This window comes from Theropithecus gelada, chromosome 3 (assembly GCF_003255815.1).
Source record: "Theropithecus gelada isolate Dixy chromosome 3, Tgel_1.0, whole genome shotgun sequence".
Lineage (NCBI taxonomy): Eukaryota > Metazoa > Chordata > Mammalia > Primates > Cercopithecidae > Theropithecus > Theropithecus gelada.
Window position 1 is genome coordinate 19,989,655 of NC_037670.1, and position 23,725 is coordinate 20,013,379.

Genomic DNA, 23,725 nt, shown 5'->3' on the forward strand with positions numbered 1-23,725 from the left:
CTCAGCTCACTGCAAGCTCCGCCTCCCGGGTTCACGCCATTCTCTTGCCTCAGCCTCCCGAGTAGCTGGGACTACAGACGCCCGCCACCTCGCCCAGCTAGGTTTTTGTATTTTTTTAGTAGAGACGGGGTTTCACCGTGTTAGCCAGGATGGTCTCGATCTCCTGACCTTGTGATCCACCCGTCTCGGCCTCCCAAAGTGCTGGGATTACAGGCTTGAGCCACCGCGCCCGGCCTGTAATGTGTTTTTAAATCCTTCTTATTCAAAGCTGCTACCAGCAGAGGCATGAGCTAATGATGGGTGTGTACATCTCACTCCAAGATGTAATGTTTGTAAATATAAAAGAAAAGAAAGTCAGAAAAAGTAAAAATAGCTACAAATATTAAACAGTTCAGAAATTTAGAATTTTTAAAAGTTACATTATTAAACTGTTAATAATACTAAAAATCAAAAGTTGATACTAAACCTAGATAAGACAATTTGTTAATGCAACATAGTAGCAAGTCAGGGAACACCAGAAATCATGAACAAAGGAAAGCGGGAGGGTGCTGAGCAGTGACCGGGCACCAGCACATCCAGAGAAACATCCCTCCCGCTTCAGCTCACCCACCACGGGTGTGCCCCAGCCAAAGCATGTGGTTTCCACATAGACTCCAGGAAAACCACCAAGAACACGAGCAGTAGGTAACAACCATCGCAGCAACAACATACTCAGAATCTTTAAAGTTTTGTTAATATTCTATTTAAAAGATTTAACAGGAAATAACGCAAATAGTACAGTCTGTTGTGACTACACAAATCTAAAAGAATGGCAAGAGTGCAGGATCGCGGAAGGGCTTACGCAACCCCGAGGCGTGCCTCCTGCACACACGACTGCACAAAGACGAAGACTTTCCTGCTGGAACTTCGACAAGTTCACATTTTAGCACAGTTAAGATAAAGATAATAATGTTTACAACTGGAAGAATTTGTGCTTTCTTCTTTTATGCATGCCAGTTTTATTAAGCTGAAATTGTTTCCTACATCTGAACAATAAGTAAATTTAAAAGATGAGACAAGTGACTAATACCCAAAATGGAAGACCACCCCCCACTTCAGTGCCACTTAGGAACACGGGCTTGTGGCCACAGTCTAAGTGTCCACAGCAACGTCTGACAGCAGGACTAGAAGGGGACGTTTAATGAAATGTCCTCCTGGGCGTTTCTCTCCTAGGAATGGCTCCCAGCCTCTGCCATGGAGCAGGACCTCCACAAGAAAAAGCAGCAGAGGGTCCCCCCATGGGGCAGGACCTCTCACTTTTGGCCTCCCACCATCCCAAAGTTCATCCACTAACAACACATCACAGTTCTGTTATACCTTTTTTTCTTCTTCTTCCTTTTTGTGGAGAATGAGGTCTCGCTATATTGCTCAGGCAGGTCTCGAACTCCTGGTCTTAAGCTATCTCCTGCCTCTGCCTCCCCGAGAGCTGGGATTACAGGCGTGAGCCACCGCACCCGGCCTCACATCACCGTTTTGTATGAGTGTGGGGCTTAGGGGACAGCAGCACCCTAGAGAAATAGTTATTTTTTTTTCTTTTTTTAAGACGGAGTCTCGCTCTGTTGCCCAGGCTGGAGTGCAGCAGCACCATCTCAGCTCACTATAAGGTCTACCTCCTGGGTTCACGCTCTTCTCCTGCCTCGGCCTCCCAAGTAGCTGGGACTACAGGCGCCCATCACCACGCCCAGCTAATTTTTTGTATTTTTAGTAGAGATGGGGTTTCACTGTGTTAGCCAGGATGGTCTCGATCTCCTGACCTTGTGATCTACCTGCCTCGGCCTCCCAAAGTGCTGGGATTACAGGTGTGAGCTACTGCGCCTGACCGAAAAACAGCTCTAAAGAGGCAGGCAGGATGCAGTCCATAATGAGGTATTGATATGAAAACTTAGGTTGAATCTGGTTTATTCCTAAGTCTCCTGCTCCCACTGCCCATTAAAAGAACGCATATTTTTAGTCAGGCGCAGTGACTCACACCCATGATCCCAGGACTTTGAGAGGCTAGGGTGGGAGGATCACTTGAGGCCAGGAGTTTGAGACCAGCCTGGGCAACACAGCAAGACCTGTCTCAGTTGGGAAAAAAGAAAACAAGGGATCTCCTATTTTCAGCAAGTTTCACTATATATTGGTGCCAGCATTTCCAAGTGCTCTACCGTGCTGACAGGCAAGATTTCGGGAAGCAGGGCACCTTACCAGTTGTTGACTTGGAGTAGTGTCAAATTTGTCTGAGCAGCAATCTGTTTTTTCTCATCCTCTGTTGGGTAGGGATGCTGAAAATAAAAAGGAGGGTTACCACGGCCTTCGAGTTTACAAAGGAAATCAAGATGATCTAGGCAAAATGTGAGCATTACATAATCATCAGAAAATAATGGTAACATCAACAGTGCTTCTAGCCAAAACCTAACTGGAGTCTCACAGAACAAAGTGTTTCTCCTAGTACCAGGAACGTCCTAGTGCCTCAGTGGCTGGTTAGTGCACAGGTCAAGGTGGGCCGCCCCCATGTCTAGGTTCAGCGCTTGGCCGCCCCCATGTCTAACGGTTCAGCGGTGACGATGACAGCAGTGACATCACCAGGAGCAGCTATGCTGTCCAGCGGTGAGTCTACGTCAGGCTTGATACAATCTACAGACTTTGTATCAACTTTATTGAACTTTAACTTACGAACAATAAACTACATCCATGTAAACAGGATGGATGGATGGATGGATTCTGGCCCAGGAGCCTCTGCCACAAGCAACACACAGCACATTTCAATTACCTTGTCCATTCTATAATAATTCACTGATTCCTCAGAAGCACCTGCTGAGATGGTCACTGTCACTGTCTTTATTTTACAGAAAAGGAGACTGAGGCATGAAGTGTTTACAAACTGCCCCCATCCCACAGCTGGTGAAACGGGTGGAGTAGGAAATGGCCAGGCAGGCTGGGGGACACGTTGCCATCATGGGTACCACAAGAATCAACTGACACTGGGATGAGCTGATGCCATCGACGGCTTTCCTGGGATGAGATCTCTGCTGGATTCACCTGTGCTGTCAGTAAGGAACTGAACCCAGGGCTGGCAGCAGGAGTGCCCGCTATGCTATTCTTTTATGTATGATTGAAACATTTCACATACAAAAAATCCAACCAGAGGGCTGGGCAGGGTGCCTCACGCTGTAATCTCAGCACTTTGGGAGGCCAAGGCAGGTGGATCACTTGAGGTCAGGAGTTTGAGACCAGCCTGGCCAATATGGTGAAACCCCATCTCTACTAAAAATACAAAAAATGAGCTGGGTGTGGAGGCGGGTGCCTGTATGCCCAGCTACTTGGGAGGCTAAGGCAGGAGAATTGCTTGAACCTGGGAGGCGGAGGCTGTAGTGAGCTGAGATCACCCCACTGCACTCCAGCCTGGGCAACAAGAGCAAAACTCCATCTAAAAAAAAAAAAAATCTGGCCGGGTGCAGTGGCTCACGCCTGTAATCCCAGTATTTTGGAAGGCCAAGGTGGGTGGATCACGAAGTCAGGAGATCAAGACCATCCTGGCTAACATGGTGAAACTGCGTCTCTACTAAAAATACAAAAAATTAGCCGGGCCTGGTGGTACGCACCTGTAGTCCCAGCTACTTGGGAGGCTGAGGCAGGAGAATTGCTTGAACCCAGGAAACAGAGGTTGCAGTGAGCCGAGATTGCGCCACAGCACTCCAGCCTGGGAGTGCAGGAAAAAAAAAAAAAAAAATCCAACCAGAACTAAATAGCAAAACTCACAGAAGTACCAACCGTAAATGATTTCTAGCTATGCTAAATAATTTCTCCAAGATTGATGACTGTCTATATGTGGAAACCAACGCGACATTTACTCTAAAACCTGAATGCACTAAAGTCCCTGATTTTGGATCAACAGGGACGCAGGAGAATGAACGGCACCAACTGAGTCAGCAGAGGGAGTTTACTTGGCTTTGATGTGAAAGGGACGTTGAGAGTGGCGTGGAGACACCCCTGCTTATCGCAGGCGGATGGAGCAGCCTCGGATGTGCCTCAGCAGTGATGCGCTTGTTTCCTCAAACTAACTGGCAGTGTGACTCAACTTGATTCCATCAATGAGCGTGTGGCTCTGAGCTCAAAGTCATGGAAACAGAAATACTGTTCTCCCCCTTTAAAAAGCTCATAAAATCGAAACAGAGCAGGAAACACCAGCACACAAGCAGAAAACACCAAATGGCCAGAGATGCTGCCCCAGAGTGTGCGGGAAGCACAGGGGGACGGCACTGCCAAGAAACGAGGGCAAGGAGGGGCTGAGGACGCCTCACGGGAAGAAACGCAGCATCTTCACTGGACATGATGAGCGGGTTAATTGTTTCAGAAATTATTAAAACATTCAAGGACAGCTGAAAGGAGAGTACTCACCCAATCCCACCACTTGGTGTTGTTCTCTGATTATATTATACATATACTGATTGGCTGTAATAATCACGATGTGTGTAAACATAGCGACATGCTGCCTTGTGACTTCCTATCCTTCACTAAACCTCCCGACTGCTTAGAGCCCTCATTCCTTATGTTAACTATCCGTGTGATACTCCAGCAAACCGGTACGTCCTCATCTACATGCCGACCCGCTTTCCATTATTATACTGAACAACACTAACATTCTTACACAAATCTTTCCGTTTCCTTGTGACTGATCTCTTTGGGCCAATTTCTCAGAGCGGCCCGGCTGCTCACAGGTGGCACTTCTTTCTCCTGACATGTGCTGCTCGCTACCTTACGTCCGTGGAAGCAGCTCGGTGGAGACCAAGAGGCCAGAGCAGGCAAGCGGAAAAGGCACAGCCAAGGCTCCTGCCAGGCCTTCCGCCCAGGAGAGGGTCCTTCCCCTCCCAGGACCACCCAGTAATACCACCTGTCAGTTTCAAGCCCTCGGGCCAGTCACTCCCATGGACCCCTTCCTCAACCGAGGAGCCCGAGGCAGCCAGAGAAAAGTGGGCCACGAGATGGCGAGATGACCATGGGCTCAGGGTCCCATGGTCAGGGGAGGGTAAGGACAGAGTGCTGAGGAGAAACAGGCCTCAGCCCCAGTGGAGGTGCCCTGGAGAGGAGACAGCAGGAGGGAAGGGCAGATGCCGCGCAGAAGGCCGAGGAGGAGGAGGCTGAGAAGACGGGTGGATATGGCCACAGTCCCACACCAATCAGCGGTGACAGCGGGAGAGAAGGGCAAACACTTAGGGCCAAGCCAAACTGGTGTCTGCCTTCCTGCCTCGGCCTCCCTGTGCTTGCCCCAGGAGAGCCCCGCCTGCTCTCTTCTGCCCTGGATCAGCAGGCTGGCAGCAATGGTGACACACAGCCTGCGGAGCAGGTCCCCCCAAGCAACTCAGCAAGCAGGCCCACCACCGCACTTCCTAAGATGTCCTGGGGATGGGGAGAACCCGCGGCCATGCCCCGGCGGAGGAAGCCGGGTGCACATGTGCTGGGTAAACCGACGCTCCCCGTGGGACAGACTCGCTTCCAGCAAAAGGTACCCACCCGGTGGCCCGCCCGTAGGTGCACCCGGCACTGAGATGTCTCTAACCGGTCTCGGCTTCCTTGTCAACCCAACACACAGAAACACAGCAACTTCCCCTGTGCGGCCCCAGAACACCCCTTCTCTGCCCACTTTTCTGGCTCACCTGATCCCATCGCCCTTCGTGGTGGGCTGTCTCGCACACACGTGCACAGCTCACATGCGCCCGGGTGCTCCTTCACGGCGGCCCTCACTGCCCTTCAAGTTTCCTGCAGCAGTGCCCCACGCTCCCCCCATTATGGACATGCCACGAAGTCCTGAAAGTCAGGCCTTTGACTTTCTGAGCCCAGAGAAGTAACCCTTTTCCATGACACATAAGCCAGAGAGCAAGTGTCGCAGAGAGCTGCAAGGCAAGGGCCGGCCCAGCCGTCCTTACCCCGATGTGCTGGAAGAGCCAGGACCGCATCACGTTTGTGGCGTGCTTCGGCAGGACGCCCCTCTTGTTCTTAGATGAACCATCATCTTGATGCAAGATGCTGAGATCTTGGTTTAACTGTAACTGAAGCTTTTAAACAGTTGAAAAATAACATTAGAAAGCATAGGAAATTCTCACATATCGAAGTACTTACAACTGCAGGTGGAGAAAACAGCGAAGGATCGGACAGGGAAAGGACTAGTAGTCAAGGCCCATGCACAGGAACCCTGTGTGGACTGATGTTTCAGGACGTGGTTCCCTCCACATTACTGGGCTTTTCTTTTTTTTTTGAGACAGGATCTTGCTCTGTCGCTCAGGCTGGAGTGCAGTGGTGCAATCACGGCTCACTGCAGCCTTGAACTCCTGGGCTCAAGCGATTCTTCCAGCTCAGCCTCCTGGGTAGCTGGGACCAGACTCACATGTCACCACACCCATCTAATTTCGTCTACTTTTTGTAGAGGCAGGGTCTCGCCCTCTTGCCCAGGCTGGCACGTGATAAGTCTTTGCACTAGTGACTTGGCTCTGCAGAGGCCTCTCAGGCAGGGAGGCTCAGAGCCTATCCTCTGCAGGCAGGAATGCCGTGCTTCTCTCACCCACCACCTGTTCCCACCTGTGTCTCCTGCAGTGAGGTCAGTGAGAACATGTGACTTCCTAGCCAAAAAGGGACATCAAGAACCAATGAGAATGAACAGGGACACCAGAAAATCCAACTGTCAAGAGTAGGATACGCCAGGGGAGCAGAGGGGAAAGAAACAGAAACAGCACAAAGGCAGAAAGAGGGGCCGCAGAACAGGAGAGCACAGGCTGACTCCTTGTTCCAAATGCCTCTGCAGGCACTGGAGATACGGACCTTCCCTCCTGTCACCCAGGAAAGAGTAGGCTACTCTGCCAACTCGATTTTAAAAGAAAAAGATGTGAATGGCATTTCTTTGTTAAATTCTTTCTCACAAAACACGAGAGAAGATCTGCTCGTTACAAGGCCGTGCTCCAGGCCCTGGCACGGCCTCCCTCACATGTCATTTCCCTCCCCAGGTGCCTGCTGAGATGACGCTGCCACTGCGCACTGCACAGACCAGGGAAGGAAGAAGGCAAAATCACTCCGTAGGGTCCGCAGCATGGATAGGTCAGCCTATTTAAGAACTCACATATAAACCTAACTTCAGTCCAGGCACGGTGGCTCACACCTGTAATCCCGGCACTTTGGGAGGCCAAGGCAGGAGGACTATTTGAGCCCAGGAGTTCAAGACCAGCCTGGGCAACATAGGGAGACCTTGTCTTTACAAAAATATTTAAAAATTAACTGGGCAAGGTGGCACATGCCTGTAGTCCCAGCTACTCAGGAGGCGGAGGCGGGAGGATTGCTTGAGCCTGGGAGGTCAAGGCTGCAGGGAGCTGTGTTTGTGCCACTGTACTCCAGCCTGGGTAACAGAGCGAGACCTTGTCTCTTGGGGAAAAAAAAAAGGAAAAAAGAACAGAGAGATACCCACGTTAAAAAAAAAAATCAGAGCACCTGCAAAAAAAGAGAAGCCTCTAAAAGATGAGAAAAACACAAAAGATTGGAAAAAACAACACCAACCTTCTTGAGACCCGGGTGCGGCAGCTCACACCTGTAATCCCAGCACTTTGGGAGGCCGAGGCAGGCGGATTGCTTGAGCCCAGGATTTCGAGACCAGACTGGCCAACATGGTGAAACCCATTTCTACTAAAAATACAAAAATTAGCTGGGCATAGTGACACACACATGTAATCCCAGCTACTCAGGAGGCTGAGGCAGGAGAATCACTTGAATTTGGGAGGTGGAGGTTGCAGTGAGCCGAGATCACACCACTACACCCCAGCTTGGGCGACAGAGTGAGACTTCATCTCAGAAAAACAAAACACAAAAGTAATGCTTTCTCAATGTGGGTTAGAAAGGATTTTCAACCCGGAATTCTACAAGTAAACAGGGCATATCAAATATGAGATCAAAATAAACTCATTTTTAGGTTTGCAAAGTCTCAAAAAAAATGTGGGGTTTTTGTTTATTTTATTTTATTTTATTTGAGATGGAGTTTTTCTCTTATTGCCCAGGCTGAAGTGCAGTGGCATGATTTTGGCTCACTGCAACCTCCGCCTCCCAGGTCAAGTGACTCTCCTGCCTCAGCCTCCCGAGTAGCTGGGATTATAGACATGCACCCGACGTCCAGCTAATTTTTGCATTTTTAGTAGAGACGGGGTTTCACTACGTTGGACAAGCTAGTCTCAAACTCCTAACCTCAAGAGATCCAACCATCTTGGCCTCCCAAAGTGCTGGGATTATAGGCGTGGGCCACCGTACCCGGCCAGAATCAATGTTTTTTTTGTTTGTTTGTTTTGTTTTTTTTTTGAGATAGAGTCTCACTCTGTTGCCCAGGCAGGAGTGCAGTAGCACGATATCGGCTCACTGCAACCTCTGCTTCCTGGGTTCAAGCAATTCTCCTGCCTCAGCCTCCCAAGTAGCTGGGATTACAGGCATGCACCACTGCGCCCAGCTAATTTTTGTATTTGTAGGGATGGGCTTTCACCATATTGGCCAGGCTAATCTCAAACTCCTGACCTCGTGACCTGCCCGCCTTGGCCTTTACTGGGAATTCAGGCGTCACCGTGCCCAGTCCAGAATCAATGTTCTTAAAGTAAGAACTGATAACACACACCAAAGACTGGCAAGGTTTGGCAGCCACAGAGATCGCGTCACTGCGCTCCAGCCTGGGTGACAGAGAGGCCTGAAAGCCTGGACCCGACGACACTGTCATGATGGAGGTATGGGCCAGGCTCTCTGGTCTGAAAAGTTTGCCTGGCAGTTCTGCTGTGCCCTCTGTGGGGACCGCGAGGGAATGTGTGCCTACAAGACCTCTGCCCCTGGTGGACGCACACATGATCCAACGCTAGCACTGGATAACTGTGCGGGGGGGCGGGGGCTGGGGGGGGTGGTTATGAGTGACTTTTTTCCTGTTCCTTCAGAATTTTCTGAACTTTGCAAATTCTCTACAATGAGAGAGATAAGAGTACAAAGAAACAAAACACTGACATTCAGAGAAACCAGAAATTGCTACACAAGAGAAAGGCTCTTCAGGCAGAGGGAAGAGCTCATGCTTGTTCTACCTGTGCCCTTCCCTCTGTGGGCAGCACTCGCCCCCAAAGCCTTCCATAAAATGGCGCACGCACCTGGGAGTTCTGGATCCTAATTGTCCCGGGTGACAATGTCTGTGTGACCACTTGGCCTTGGGGAGTGACGACCGTGACAGGCTGATACACTGTGCCACCTCGAAAGGGAGAATAAAAAATATGAGGCTGCTTTTAAGTCTCAATGATTTAAGCCATTCTTTTTTCTGTTTCTGTAGAGACAGGGATCTTGCTTTGTTACCCAGGATGGTCTCTAACCCCTGGTCTCAACTCATCCTCTCGCCTTGGCCTCCCAAAGTGCTAGGATTACAGATGTGAGGCACTGTGACCAGCCCTCTTCTTGATATACTTACAAAAGGAATAAAATCCCTAGTTTGATGAGCTTTTTAATCATTTCAAATGATCAACAATCCTTTGCCAGTTGACTTGTCACTATAAAGTATCACAAACTCCCTGGGTAGGCTACTCGGGCACCTGCAGCAGTGGGTGGGCAGGTGGGTGAGCACTAGGTGCCCGGCAGCCCACACAGTCCGCCTCACACACCACCAACCGACCTGGGGCGTGAGGGCTCCCTTCCTTCTGCAAGCCTCTGTTTTCTACTTTTTCCTAAAATTAGCACATGTTAAGGATTTGGGCAAGGGTACTAAATAATAACTATTTTATTCTAGTTATATTTTTGGATAAATGGTGCTTTCTTTTTCCCACTGAGGTTTCCCTTTGTGCTATTATGTGAGGTCTTTGGTGTAAATTTCTACCCCTCCCTCCCTGCCTGTCCCATTTCCATGATGCTTTGTGTTTTCAATGTTCTCTACGCACCAGGAAACTCTGGAGTCTGTCCCCTTCCTGTAACAGTTTTTGTTTTACAAGTAATACTAACGCTAAGACTGCATTTTTATTTGATTATCATCAATTAATGATAAAACTTAAGATTTTCAGGGTGCTATTAAAAGCACAACAAAAAACTATGTTATTTGAAAATGACAACTGGTTTTTGGTGTTATTTTCAACTCCTATATAAAACCTTTTTTCTTTCCAATATATTTTTGGTAGAGAAATAAAGAAACATAATCTACATAAAATATTTGTTATTGAGTATTAACAAGAAAGAGGCATTCAGAGACCTCTAGCTTCTAACATTGCTATAATAGAAAATGGCATTAACTTAAAATTATATTTATACTGTCAATCTAACACACAGGACCATTTTCTGCAAAACCTCATGGAGAGCGTGTCCATTTTTCCGTCATCGTACCTGCCACGGTCGCCATGGCTACGTTTCCCTGCTGCAGCGCAGATGCTGGCACCACAATTCCTTGAGGGCTGATGGTGCCTGTAATGGCACTTTGAATCTGCTGCAAGTCAGAACACACACGTTGAAAGAATTACTAGAAAATGGAAAACCCATGTTTAAAACTTTAAAATAAGTAGCATAATGACACCATTAAAAAGGGAAGGAGAAGCTTGAGGGAAAGAACACCCTCAGATGACGCGGCTTCGGAACGCACGCACCACACACGGAAAGCAAGAGATGCACAACGGTGTATTAAACACAACAAGCCAGCCTGCAACGTCAGCCCGCACTGTGGCTCCCAAAAGATTACCATCATCTCACTGCCATATTCCATGTGCCTTACAGCCCAGGAGGATGACAAGGAGGACCCTGCATTCTGATCACACACCTTTTTCAATAGACTTGGCTTGGTGGACTCTTGAGTGTTCCATGAACCAAGCTCTCCCTGACCGATAAGAACATTCAAGAGATTATAGCATGGGCCTGGGAGGCACTGGAAGTGAGCAGGGCTGAGGTATTCCAAGTTGTGCTGGGGAGTCAGCCTCTGGCACCCACCTTGACTCTTGACCCCAGCACAAGTGTGATCATGGCTTTCCCCGGTGCTCTTGCTTGTACAGTGCTTGGAACTGTGCCCGGCCCACAGCGAGCTCCATGCAAATGTTTGTCCATGCGCCATGGAGGACTCTAGGCATCTGGGGTTAGATCCACATGGGCCACTTTATCCACTGACTGTAAAGCCTGGGTGGGCAGCTGGCAGGGGAGAGGAGCCTACGGTGCCGGGCCCAGCACACTCACATGCCCTGACATGTGAGCAGTTAAATAGCATAAGGGGACACCACCCCAAAGCGTTGACTCTGTGGGCCACCACTGAGCGGAACGTGTAAGCTTAGCGGCTACGCTTCAAGCCTGCCACATTAATTTGGTTGTAATAAAAGTTAAGCTAGTCAAATCAATCATCCCAGCTCCCACCTTAAGATCTTAGAAAAACAGGAACATCACAAACCCAAAGCAGAAGAAAGGAAATAATAAAGATCAAAGTGAAATCAATGAAACTGAAAACAGAAAAACAACCAAAAAAAAAAAAAATCAATAAAACAAAATACTGTTCTTTGAAAATTACACAAACCTCTAGAAAGACCAAAAAAAAAAAAAAAAAAAAAAAGAGAGAGACACAAAAGACCAATATCAGAAATAAAACCAGGAGAGATCACTACAGACCCTGCTAACACCAAAAGGCTATGAAGAGGCCGGGCGCGGTGGCTCAAGCCTGTAATCCCAGCACTTTGGGAGGCTGAGACGGGCGGATCATGAGGTCAGGAGATCGAGACCATCCTGGCTAACACGGTGAAACCCTGTCTCTACTAAAAAATACAAAAAAATTAGCCGGGCATGGTGGTGGGCGCCTGTAGTCCCAGCTATTTGGGAGGCCTGAGGCAGGAGAATGGCATGAACCTGGGAGGCGGAGCTTGCAGTAAGCTGAGATCCGGCCACTGCACCCCAGCCTGGGCGACAGAGCCAGACTCCATCTCAAAAAAAAAAAAAAAGGCTATGAAGAGAATACTAGACCAACTCTAAACTCCTAAATTTAACATCTTAGGTGAAATAGACCAATTCTCTTTATCAAAGATTTAAGAACTAACACCAAGTCTACATAATCTCCAGAAAAAATAAGAGGAGGGAATACTTCCCAATCCATTTTATGTAAGTTTGTGTATCTTGATCCCAAAACGAAACACTGTATGAAAAATAAAACTATACACCAATATCCCTTATAAATATAGACAAAAATGCTGAACAAAATATTAGCCAAGAGAATTCAAGAATATATATGAAAAGAATTATGTGCCATGGCCAAGCAGAGTTTGTTCCAAGAATAGAAGGCTTGTTCAATATTAAAAAAAATCAATCCATGTAATGTTCATTATTAACAGGCTAAAGAAGAAAAATCACATAATCATATCAATCAATGCCAGAAAGCATTTAACAAAATTGAACAAAATAAAAATCTCTCAGATAAAAAGCAATATAGGAGAACTTCCTCAACTTGGTAAAGAGCATCTAGAAAAAAACCTGCAACCAACATCATCAACAGTGAGTGACTGCAAGGTGTCCCCTAAGGCGGTGACAAGGCAAGAATGTCTGCTCTCGCCACTCTTATTCAAGATGGCACAGGCCAGGAAAGGAAATGCTTGGGTATAATTCTAAAAACACATGTACACAACTTATGTGTCAAAAACTACAAAACACTGATGAAAGAAATCAGAGTTGTCAATCAATGGAGAGACATGCCATAGCTGTGGATTGGAAGACTCAACACAGTAAAGATCTCAATTCTTCCCAGATTGATATACAGGTATAATGCAATTCCTATCAAAATCTCGGTAAGATTTTTTCGTAGCTCTAGACAAGAGCATTCTAAAATTTATGTGAACAGGCAAAGGAACCAGAATAGCTAAAACAATTTTGAAACGGAATAACGGGGTGGGAGGAAACAATCTACACAGTTTTGAGACTTATTCTATACAAAAATCAACTCAAAATGGATCATGGATTTAAATGTAAAATGTAAAACTATAAAACTTTTGAGGCCGGGCATGGTGGTTCACGCTTGAGCCCAGGAGTTTGGGACCAGCCTGGGCAACATAGAGACCTTGTCTCTAAAAACTTCTGGAAAAAAACTTAAGACAAAATCTTTGGGACCTAGGGTTAGGCAAAGAGTTCTTAGACTTGACACCAAAAGAAAGATCCATAAAAGGAAAACCTAATAAATTGAACTTTATTAATATTAAAAAGGTTGGCTCTGAAAAAGGCCTGTTAAGAGGTTGAAAAAAAAAATACTTAGCTACTATAGACTTGGAGAAAATGTTTGCAAACCATATATCCAACAGAGAACCAGTATCTACAGTAAGCAAAGAACTCTAAACACTCAGAAGTTAAAAAAAAAAAATCCAATTAAAAAATGGGCAAAAGACATAAGCAGCAGACATTTTATCAAAGAAAATACACAGAGGGCATAATAATGTTCAACATCATTAGTCATCAGGGAAATGAAAATTAAAACCACAAAGAAATATTAATATCACTACGGATCATCAGAATGGCTAAAACACAGTAGTGCTTCCTCATGGATGAACCTTACAGGCATTCTGCACAAAGAAACAAGCAAAGGGCCCAGAAGGACAAACGCTGTATGATTCCACTTCACATGAGAGACCTGGGGTAGTGGAATTCACAGAGACAGACAGCAGAATGGTGGGTGCCAGGGGCTAGGGGAGGGGGAATCTGGAATGAGTGTTTAATAGGGTCAGAGTTTGAGTTTGAGAAGATGAGAAAGTTCTGGAGATGGATGGTGTTGATGGCTGCCCAACAATGTGAATAAACACCACCATTGAACTGTACATTTTAAAATAGCTAAGATGGTAAATTTTATATTATGTATATTTTACACAATTTTTTTAAAAGAAAAAATAAAATATTTTAAGAAGAAATAAAAGAAAGAAATGAAATGGAATTGTGCCTTCCATAAACATGGCACCGGTGGCCCATTATGCAGATTGAGGACTCACTTCATACCCTGAGGGAGTTCATTCCCAAACCAGGCTAGGGTCAGAGAGCTAGAGGGTCCTTCTTGTAGAAAGTCATTAAAATGACCCAGTGAATTCTGAAAGAGCTGCTGGTCTCATGACTCAAGGCAGATGTTCACAGTGGCAGAGAGGGAAAGCAAGACCCCCAAACATAAGTACCTGGGACTGCACCGGTGAGTACGGGCTTCCAGGCTCTCCACTCAATAGAGTTTCACTGTTCATTTTCGTTTTTAGACAAGCAATGTATCGACTGCAGAAATCTTTGCAGAGTTCGTTAACCTTTTCCAGCTCAAGAAGATGAATGCGCAAAACCTGGATTGCTTTTACCATCTAGAGCAGAGAAAATGAAGACTTTCAGAGAAAAAGGTAGCATTACTGTAAGTTATCATGATCCTACATACCAGTTCTTAGTTATTAGATGGAACCATCTCTACTGCCAATAACCAAAGTGGAATAACATCAGAAATCCTCTAAACTGATGAGTTGTTCCAGTGCCACTGCCCTGGGCTTTGGTATCTGGCTGCATCTGGTGTGCAGGGAAGACAAAGGCGCACGGTGGTGACCTCAGTGCATCCCAGTGCTAGGTGTGTGCGCTGTGAGCCGAAGCCTAGCCCTTCCACTGACTCGCTCTGTGGCAGGCAGGACAAGTGACCCACCCTCATCTACTTCTGTTTCTGCATCCACAAAGAGGGACACATCCATACTCACCCTAGGTGGTGCGACATTTTCATAAAGTTCCATTTTGGTGTCAAGTCTAAGAACTCTTTGCCTAGTCCTAGATCCTCAAGATTTTCTCTTGTGATTTTTCTAAAAGTTATATCATTTTTTTGTTTTTGTTTTTGTTTGGAGACGAGTTTCACTCTTGCTGCCCAGGCTGGAGGCTGGAGTGCAATGGTGCGATCTCAGCTCACTACAACCTCCGCCTCCTGGGTTCAAGTGATTCTCCTGCCTCAGCCTCCTGAGTAGCTGGGATTACAGGCATGCACCACCACGCCTGGCTAATTTTTGTATTTTTAGTAGGGAAGGGGTTTCACCATGTTGGTCAGGCTGTTCATGAACTCCTGACCTCAGGTGATCCACCTGCCTCGGCCTCCCAAAGTGCTGGGATTACAGGTGTGAGCCGCCGAGCCTGGCCAAAGTTGAATAGTTTTATCTTAAGTAACTACATTCTGGGGTAATTTGTCCCACAGCAATAGATAACTAAAACAATAATGCAGTCATTATCATAAGTACCCGTTGCCTATGAATCAGCAACTCCGAAGCCCATGTCCTTCACCAGTAAATCTGGTGGTAGTAATTCACAGGTATCTATGCAGTGAATAAATGAATCAATTAACAAAAATGATGGAGTGCCAAGCTCTGCTAGGCCCTGTGCTAAACACTCACCGGTCAGGAGAACCTTGGTCCCTGCCAGCCTGGTGAGGTACAGAGGACACCTGTGCTCTGCTCACTGGGCCAAGCCAGGTGTGGGCCAATGGGAAGATGGATGCAGACCACAGACTCAGGGGTGGAGAGAGCATCGGATCCTCACCCCCAAAGAGGGTGCACTGTTAGTCTCATCTCAGAGAGGAGGAGACAGATCCAAGTCAGATAACTCACCCACAAAATCTATTTGGTGGTAAGCATTGAGTATATAATCAGAATTTTCTTAAAAACTAAGACCTCTGCAATTTATTCAGGAAAAAATAGTTTTCCAAAAACCTTTTCTGTTGAAGGCCCTAACCAGGGTTTTGATATGGGACCAAGATGGCTCGAAGGGAATCCAGTGAAGGTTCCCTGATGCCGGATCTTTATGTACCCAGCTCTGAGAAGCAAACACGGTGGTTATGCTCTGGCAGGAGAGCAGACCCAGAGAGTGTGGCCTGCCCAGACCAAGCTGGCAGCGCTGCACAGGTGCCTCAGGCGCAGCTCGCTCAGAGCGATCCAGTGATGACGGAACCAAGGAGTTCTCCATTGCCTCCGGAGGGCACAGAAAATGCTGGATCTTGGAGCCCTGGCCCTGGGAGGAAGGCACCACAAATCACTGTCAGCCTCAAGACAGAGCTGTCTTGGAGAATACAGCTCAAGTCTGTGTCCATGTCCATGATAAACCAAGGACAGACACAGGTCACAGACATGTTGCCCGAACACCCCAGCCCCACAGACCTTTACAAACGCTGTGCAGAGAGAACCGAATCCCTGTGTCCACCTGGCATGGCGACTCAAATTATTTGATTTTTTTTTTTTCTGAGACAGAGTCTCACTCTGTCACCCAGGCTGGAGTGCAGTGGTACGATCTCGGCTCACTGCAACCTCTGCCTCCTGGGTTCAAGTGCTTCTCCTGCCTCAGCCTCCTGAGTAACTGGGACTATAGGCGTGTGCCACCACGCCCAGCTAATTTTGTATTTTTAGTAGGGACGGGGATTTGCCATGTTGGCCAAGCTGGTCTCAAACTCCTGACCTTGTGATCCACCCATTTTGGCCTCCCAAAGTGCTGGGATTACAAGTGTGAGCCACCCCACCCGGCCTGTTTTATTTGATTTTTTTTTTTTGAGATGGAGTCTTGCTCTGTCGCCCAGGATGGAGTGTAGTGGCGTGTAGTGGTGCGATCTCGGCTCACTGCAAGCTCCGCCTCCCAGGTTCATGCCATTCTCCTGCCTCAGCCTCCTGAGTAGCTGGGACTACAGGTGCCCACCATCACGCCCGGCTAATTTTTTGAATTTTTAGTAGAGTCAGGGTTTCACCGTGTTAGCCAGGATGGTCTCAATCTCCTGACTTCGTGATCTGCCCGCCTCGGCCTCCCAAAGTGCTGGGATTACAGGCGTGAGCCACTGCACCCAGTCTTTATTTGATTTTTAAAGGAAATGGTAGGTTTGGCCTTGGGAGGCCAAGGAGGGAAGACTGCTTGAGGCCAGGAGTTTGAGGCCATCCTGGGGAACACAGTAAGATGTGTCTACACAAATAAAATAAATTAAAAATAAAAACTAACTAAATAAAAGATACCTAGAGAAGGCTGGAAGACGGGCATATCCACATTACACACACCATAAAAATTAGTTCTTGGTCGGGCGCGGTGGCTCAAGCCTGTAATCCCAGCACTTTGGGAGGCCGAGACGGGCGGATCACGAGGTCAGGAGATCGAGACCATCCTGGCTAACACGGTGAAACCCCGTCTCTACTAAAAAATACAAAAAACTAGCCGGGCGAGGTGGCGGGCGCCTGTAGTCCCAGCTACTCGGGAGGCTGAGGCAGGAGAATGGCGTAAACCCGGGAGGCGGAGCTTGCAGTGAGCTGAGATCCGGCCACTGCACCCCAGCCGGGGCAACAGAGCGAGACTCCGTCTAAAAAAAAAAAAAAAAAAAAAATTAGTTCTTTTAGAGTTGTATGAGTCTCTCCTTTAGCAGAACTACAAGCAGTCTACAGTTCTACTCAGAAGCCTAAAATTTCTTTTTTTTTTTTTTTGAGACGGAGTCTCGCTCTGTCGCCCAGGCTGGAGTGCTGTGGCCGGATCTCAGCTCACTGCAAGCTCCGCCTCCCAGGTTCCCGCCATTCTCCTGCCTCAGCCTCCCGAGTAGCTGGGACTACAGGCGCCCGCCACCTCGCCCGGCTAGTTTTTTGTATTTTTTAGTAGAGGCGGGGTTTCACCGTGTTAGCCAGGATGGTCTCGATCTCCTGACCTCGTGATCCACCCGTCTCGGCCTCCCAAAGTGCTGGGATTACAGGCTTGAGCCACCACGCCCGGCCAGAAGCCTAAAATTTCATAAACATATTTCACATTTTGAAAAATAAAATTTATTTCACTTACCAAATTGTCAGTTTCTGGATCTTCACAAAAGAAAGGTTTCCCTTCCTTCTCTTGCTTCCTTACAAAATTTTCGATGTCTACATCAAAACTGGCAGAAGTTGTGCCTTCGGAGCCCTGTGTAGATTGTTCACATTTTTCAAACAACAAAGCTAATAATGGAAATAGTGGATGCCTGAGGAGAAAAGAAAAAAATAATCCATTTACGTTCTACATCTCCATGAGAATGTCTTTGCACGTACGCCTGCACTATTTCACCTAACACCTCTGCTGGTTGAAAATTCACATGCCACACAGTTCATCCATTTAAAGTATGCAATTCAACGGTTTTTAGAGTTGCACAGTCATTGCCACCGTCAACTTTAGAACATTTCCATCATCCCTGCAAAGAAACCCTGTTATCTAATAGCAGTCATTCTCCATTGTTTCCCAAACCCCAGCCGACTAGAACCTACTTGCTATCTCTATACATTTGCCTCTTCTAGACATTTCGTATGAATGGGAATCTTATAACATGTGACCGTGGTGTCTGGCTTGTTTCCCTCAGCATAATGTGTCCAAGGCTCACCAGTGTTGTAACAGGTATCAGTCCTCTTTTTTTTTTTTTTTTTAAGATGGAGTCTCGCTCTGTGGCCCAAGCTGGAGTGCAGTGGCCGGATCTCGGGTCACTACAACCTCTGCCTCCCGGGTTTAAGCGATTCTTCTACTTAACCCCTCAAGTAGCTGGGACTACAGGCACCTGCCATGACGCCTGGCTAATTTGTTTTATTTTTTGAGACAGAGTTTCGCTCTTGTTGCCCAGGCTGGAGTGTAATGGCGTGATCTCAGTTCACCGCAACTTCTGCCTCCTGGGTTCAAGTGATTCTCCTGCCACAGCCTCCCGAGTAGCTGGGATTACAGGCATGCACCACCAGGACTCAGCTAATTTTGTACTTTTAGTAGAGATGGGGTTTCTCCATGTTGGTCAGGCTGGTCTCAAACTCCTGACCTCAGATGATCTGCCCACCTCAGCCTCCCAAAGTGCCAGGATTACAGGCGTGAGCCACCACACCTGGCCTAATTTTTGTATTTTTAGTACAGATAAGATTTCGCCATTTTTGGCCAGGCTGGTCTCGAACTCCTGACCTAAAGTGATCTGCCCAACTTGGCCTCCCAGAGTCCTGGGATTACAGGCATGAGCCACTGCACCTGCCACTTCATTCCTTTTACTGTTAAATATTATTGCATTGCATGGAGATGCCATAATATGTCTGTTCATTCATTAGTTGATGGGCACGGGCACTGTTTCCAGCTTTTGGCCATGACAGGCAGTGCTGCTATGAAGATTCATGTACACGTTTTTGTGTGGACTTTTTTCATTTGTCTTAGGTATATATATGCATAGAAGTAGAACTGCTGACTTATATGTAATTTTATGCTGAACTTTAAAAAAAAATTTTTTTTTTTTTTTTTTGAGATAGGGTCTCATTCTTTGTCACCCAGACTGGAGTGTAGTGGCACGATCTCAGCTGACTGCAACCTCAGCCTACCAGGTTCAAGTGATTCTTCCACCTCGGCCTCCAGAGTAGCTGGGACTACAGGAATGCGCCACCACACCCGGCTAATATTTATATTTTTTGGTAAAGACAGGGTTTCTCCATGTTGGCCAGTCTGGTCTAGAACCCCTGACCTCAGGTGATCCACCCACCTCGGCCTCCCAAAGTGCTGGGATTACGGGGGTGAACCACCGCGCCCGGCCTGATCGACTTTTAAACACTAAACCAGTCTGGCGTTCCCAGGAAAAACTTGACTTGGTCGCTATGTATTATTCTTTTCACATATTGCTAGAATTGATTTGTTAATATTGTATTGATGATTTTTACATCTAAGTTCGTGAAGGATACTGGCCTGTATTTTCCTGGTACTGTCTTTGGTCTTAGTGTCAGAGTGATGTCAATAAATTTATAGATTTATATTCTAAAACTTTTTTAGGTATTAGAAATAACATCTTTGTGTGTGTATGTGTGAGAGAGAGTTTCATTCTTGTTGCCCAGGCTGGAGTGAAATGGCACGATCTCAGCTCAAAGCAATCTCCGCCTCCCTGGTTCAAGCGATTCTCCTGCCTCAGCCTCCCAAGTAGCTGAGATTACAGACATATGTCACCATGTCTGGCTAATTTTTGTATTTTTAGTAGAGACGGGGTTTCACCATGTTGGCCAGGCTGGTCTCGAACTCTTAACCTCAAGTGATCCGCCGGCCTCAGCCTCCCAAAGTGCTGGGATTACAGGCATGAGCCACCATACCTGGCCAGAAATAACATCTTTTTTTTTTTTTTTTTTGAGACGGAGTCTCGCGCTGTGTCACCCAGGCTGGAGTGCAGTGGCGCGTTCTCGGCTCACTGCAAGCTCCGCCTCCCAGGTTCAGGCCATTCTCCTGCCTCAGCCTCCGAGTAGCTGGGACTACAGGCGCCCGCCACCACGCCCGGCTAGTTTTTTTTGTATTTTTAGTAGAGACGGGGTTTCACCATGTTAGCCAGGATGGTCTCGATCTCCTGACCTCGTGATCCGCCCGCCTCGGCCTCCCAAAGTGCTGGGATTACAGGCTTGAGCCACCGCGCCCGGCCCAGAAATAACATCTTAATCTGAGACAATTTTCAGCTGAGCAGTTATCACATCATGATGGCACCTCACAACTCTGCCTCGCTACTAGTTCTAGTGTTCCTTTTAACAAACTTGTCGACGCTCCTCACTCCTCTGAGTGCCCCCACAGCTGGCACCCCCGGCACTACCTATAAATGGCCTGCTTGTCCACATCCATTGGGGTCTGAGACTCCACAGGGGGAGGGCTCACTCCTTCTGCATCGGGTTCAGAGCAGTTTGGATCTTGTTCTGTCTTTAACTCTGTTACTACTTGCATCTGTAAAAAGAGGAAAACAATTCTTATTAGCAAACACAAACCACTACTAGGTATTCCATGCTGCAACAGGAATGCAGTTGGAGTGGGGAATTGCCAGACAGCGGTATGACTGCAATCATATGTAAGGAATACTACCAACAAAACAGCTTTGAATTTAACGTGCTTTAAAACAGATAAAGGTAAAATTTTCAAACTGCTTAAGAACTGAAATAACCAATGTCTGTGAAATGCTCGTGATTTTAAAATAACACTGGCGATGCCCTACTGAAGAGAATAGCGCACATGCAATCTTCCTCCTCTGTCTATTGCTATATCTCCTAATATGTAGTAATATTGCAGTCAGAGAAACATAAACAAATAGTCCAAGGTCTTCTTACCATGTCACAGACACAACCTAACCCCATACGCTACATATTTGTGGCAGGGCTGAACTTCTTCCATATCTACCCTCAAATCTCAGCAATACATAGCCATAAAAATGTCATTGCATTCAGAAGGAAAAGGCCAGCTGTGTTTACTTAAAGCCTTAAAAGATACTACCATTTAAACTGCTTTAAATAAGCGATGTCTTTGTCATTTAGGAAAAAAATATGTAAATCACTAAAAAAGAAATCAGTTTACAAAAACAAAATGTTGCGACAGTAAACTTCTAGTTATCCATGAGCAGATTAGACTGTCCTGACCTCAGCTTCCTCAGGACCAGGACCGGCCATCTCTCCCTTGGTGGATTTGGCCATGCTTCTGTTCCTTGAGGAAGCAGCTTGGGGCAGCGGGGGTGGGGAGATCTCATGGGGGCGGGGCCATCCCCACTGGCCAGACAGACTGGGGGCCAGCCATGAATGCCCACCCCCACAGGATGCCTCTCACATCCTCCAGCCCTGTGCTCTCTTCCCTCCAACGTCTTGTTTTTGGAATAAGATGACTTCTATTCTGCTGCCTTTAAATGGTACACAACATATTAGGAAAACTGTTTTTGTTTCTCTTAAAAAAAATAAAAGCAATAAAGCCTAAGTGGACACAGTATTTCTGTAAGGCGATCTGCCAGCATGTATAAAAAGCCTTAAAAAGGCCGGGCGTGGTGGCTCACGCCTGTAATCCCAGCACAGTGACCACCTCCGACACAGCCTGGGACAGCAGTGCTTGCTACCAGCCACCTCCTCCCAGACAGCTGTGCCAGGTGCAGATGACACCTGGAGCGCTGCCCCGTTCATACCTGAGTGCTTCCCAGGGCCTGGGAAGTGTTTTATCAGCTCCTAACCCCTCCTCAGACCTCACCAGCATGGCTCCAGTGAGTCATCTGGAGCCTGACCCTTGCCACCGAAGTACTTGAGGTGGGGAGAGGAGCTGAGGGGGGCCACTGCACTGCCCCTGCCTGCTGGGGAGGAAAGTAAAGGGCAGGGCCAAATCCCTTCACTGACTCCAGAGTCAGTAGGATGACGAACCAAATGCCAGTGGGTTCAGAACACAGTGTTTAACAAGATCACAGGCCAAGAAAGACGGCAAGGGCCTCCGCCAAGCCTCGATCCTCCTGCTCCTCAATTCATTCAGGTCACAGAACACAAAACACTCAGGTACTCAAAAGCACAAAACACCATAGCTTCCAGGAAAACAAAGTCTCATCTATGGTGGGAGGGCAATGGAGAGCTGCCCAAGTATGGCACAACCATCCAAGCACGAGCAAGGTACAAAGATGGAGCACTGGGGCCCTGCAAATTCATTACTGGGACAGACCCTCTCATGCCTACAACTGGGGAGATGAGGCCACAAGATTCCCATTCAAAAGCTGATACAGTGAGACACTCAGAAGAGCCACCAGTCAACATGGGAATCTGTCATCATGAAAATCAACCGGGTTTTCTTTCAAAGTAACAGTGCTAATTAACACTGACATTAAAAGGTAAATTCCCAAGAAACTTCATATGACTTAGGAAAGTCAAGATTCCTGGCAATCTTGGTATCCGTTAAGGAAATAATATTATTCTATGGCTTATTTTTCTGAACACAAATGTACAATAAATACATAATACACTTACATTGAGCATGCAACCTCATGGCAATTGAATTGTAAGCATACAAAGCAATGTCCATGCTTGAGTGCCAGGTTATTTGTAATTCGAATGCAGAATCAAGTTCAAGCTCACCTGTTGCCCATCTTGATAGCTGTCTATACTTAATGTCTGTGTAGCCATCATGGTTCATCAGAGTTTTATAAGACATCAAATCATCTTGAGTGAAAAGCAAATGGTGTCTGGAGAACAAAACCAGAAAAGCATCAGTTAATAGTTGTAGAGCATTTTTTTGTCTCCCTCATTCTGTAACATCCAATTTTTTTTTTTTTTTTTTTTTTGAGACTGAGTTTCACTCTCATTGCCCAGGCTGGCGTGCAATGATGCAATCTCGGCTCACCACAACCTCTGCCTCCCAGGGTTCAAGCGATTCTCCTGCCTCAGCCTCCCTAGTAGCTGGGATTACAGGCATGCACCACCACACCCAGCTAATTTTGTATTTTTAGTAGAGACGGGGTTTCTCCATGTTGGTCAGGCTGGTCTTGAACTCCCGACCTCAGGTGATCTGCCTGCCTCGGCCTCCCGAAGTGCTGGGATTACAGGCATGAGCCACTGCACCCGGCCCATAACATCCAATTTTTAAAAATACATATTTTTACATGGAGAGAAAAAAAAATTATCCTTAATAGTATGTTATGACCCAAATCCGACTAAGAAACCCTTCCTACTTAAGTAGCAATCTCTTATTTTCCTGTGCTGGGCCCTGACTTGCTATTACATTTTCAGCCACTGCCACTCATTGCCCAGCTAACGTCAAGTCAATGCCTGCCCATGCCAAGCAGCGTGCTGGGCCTGGGGTACGACAGTGAGCAGGACAGGCAGGGCCTCTGCCTTCCCGGCACAAACCAGGCAAGGGGGAGACACAACACACAGGGTCAAGAATGGGCCCAGAGTGAAGTGAGAGGGGCCTGGGCTGCCCTCCTGGGCCATGTGGTTGGAGTAGGCCTCGCTGGGAAGATGCTGTTACACCAAGACTGGAGAGA

The 23,725-nt window shown here is 47.1% G+C and overlaps 1 protein-coding gene across 3 annotated transcripts in view; it reads right to left on the minus strand.

Annotated features, from left to right (window-relative positions):
* The window catches only part of PKNOX1 (PBX/knotted 1 homeobox 1), a 34,172-nt gene extending 10,800 nt beyond the window's left edge, over positions 1 to 23,372 (minus strand). Inside the window, exons 1-8 of one of the 3 annotated variants that reach the window (XM_025378686.1) lie at positions 22,818 to 23,372; positions 20,549 to 20,676; positions 17,785 to 17,956; positions 14,160 to 14,330; positions 10,378 to 10,477; positions 9,168 to 9,265; positions 5,946 to 6,074; positions 2,227 to 2,303 (exon numbers count right to left, since the gene is read on the minus strand). In XM_025378686.1, coding sequence (XP_025234471.1) covers positions 2,227 to 2,303; positions 5,946 to 6,074; positions 9,168 to 9,265; positions 10,378 to 10,477; positions 14,160 to 14,330; positions 17,785 to 17,956; positions 20,549 to 20,676; positions 22,818 to 22,868 — 926 coding nt within the window. In that variant the 5' untranslated portion in view covers positions 22,869 to 23,372. The remainder of the gene's footprint in view (positions 1 to 2,226; positions 2,304 to 5,945; positions 6,075 to 9,167; positions 9,266 to 10,377; positions 10,478 to 14,159; positions 14,331 to 17,784; positions 17,957 to 20,548; positions 20,677 to 22,817) is intronic. The other 2 variants (XM_025378687.1, XM_025378688.1) reach the window with 2 other exon arrangements.
* Between the last annotated feature and the right edge of the window lie 353 nt (positions 23,373 to 23,725).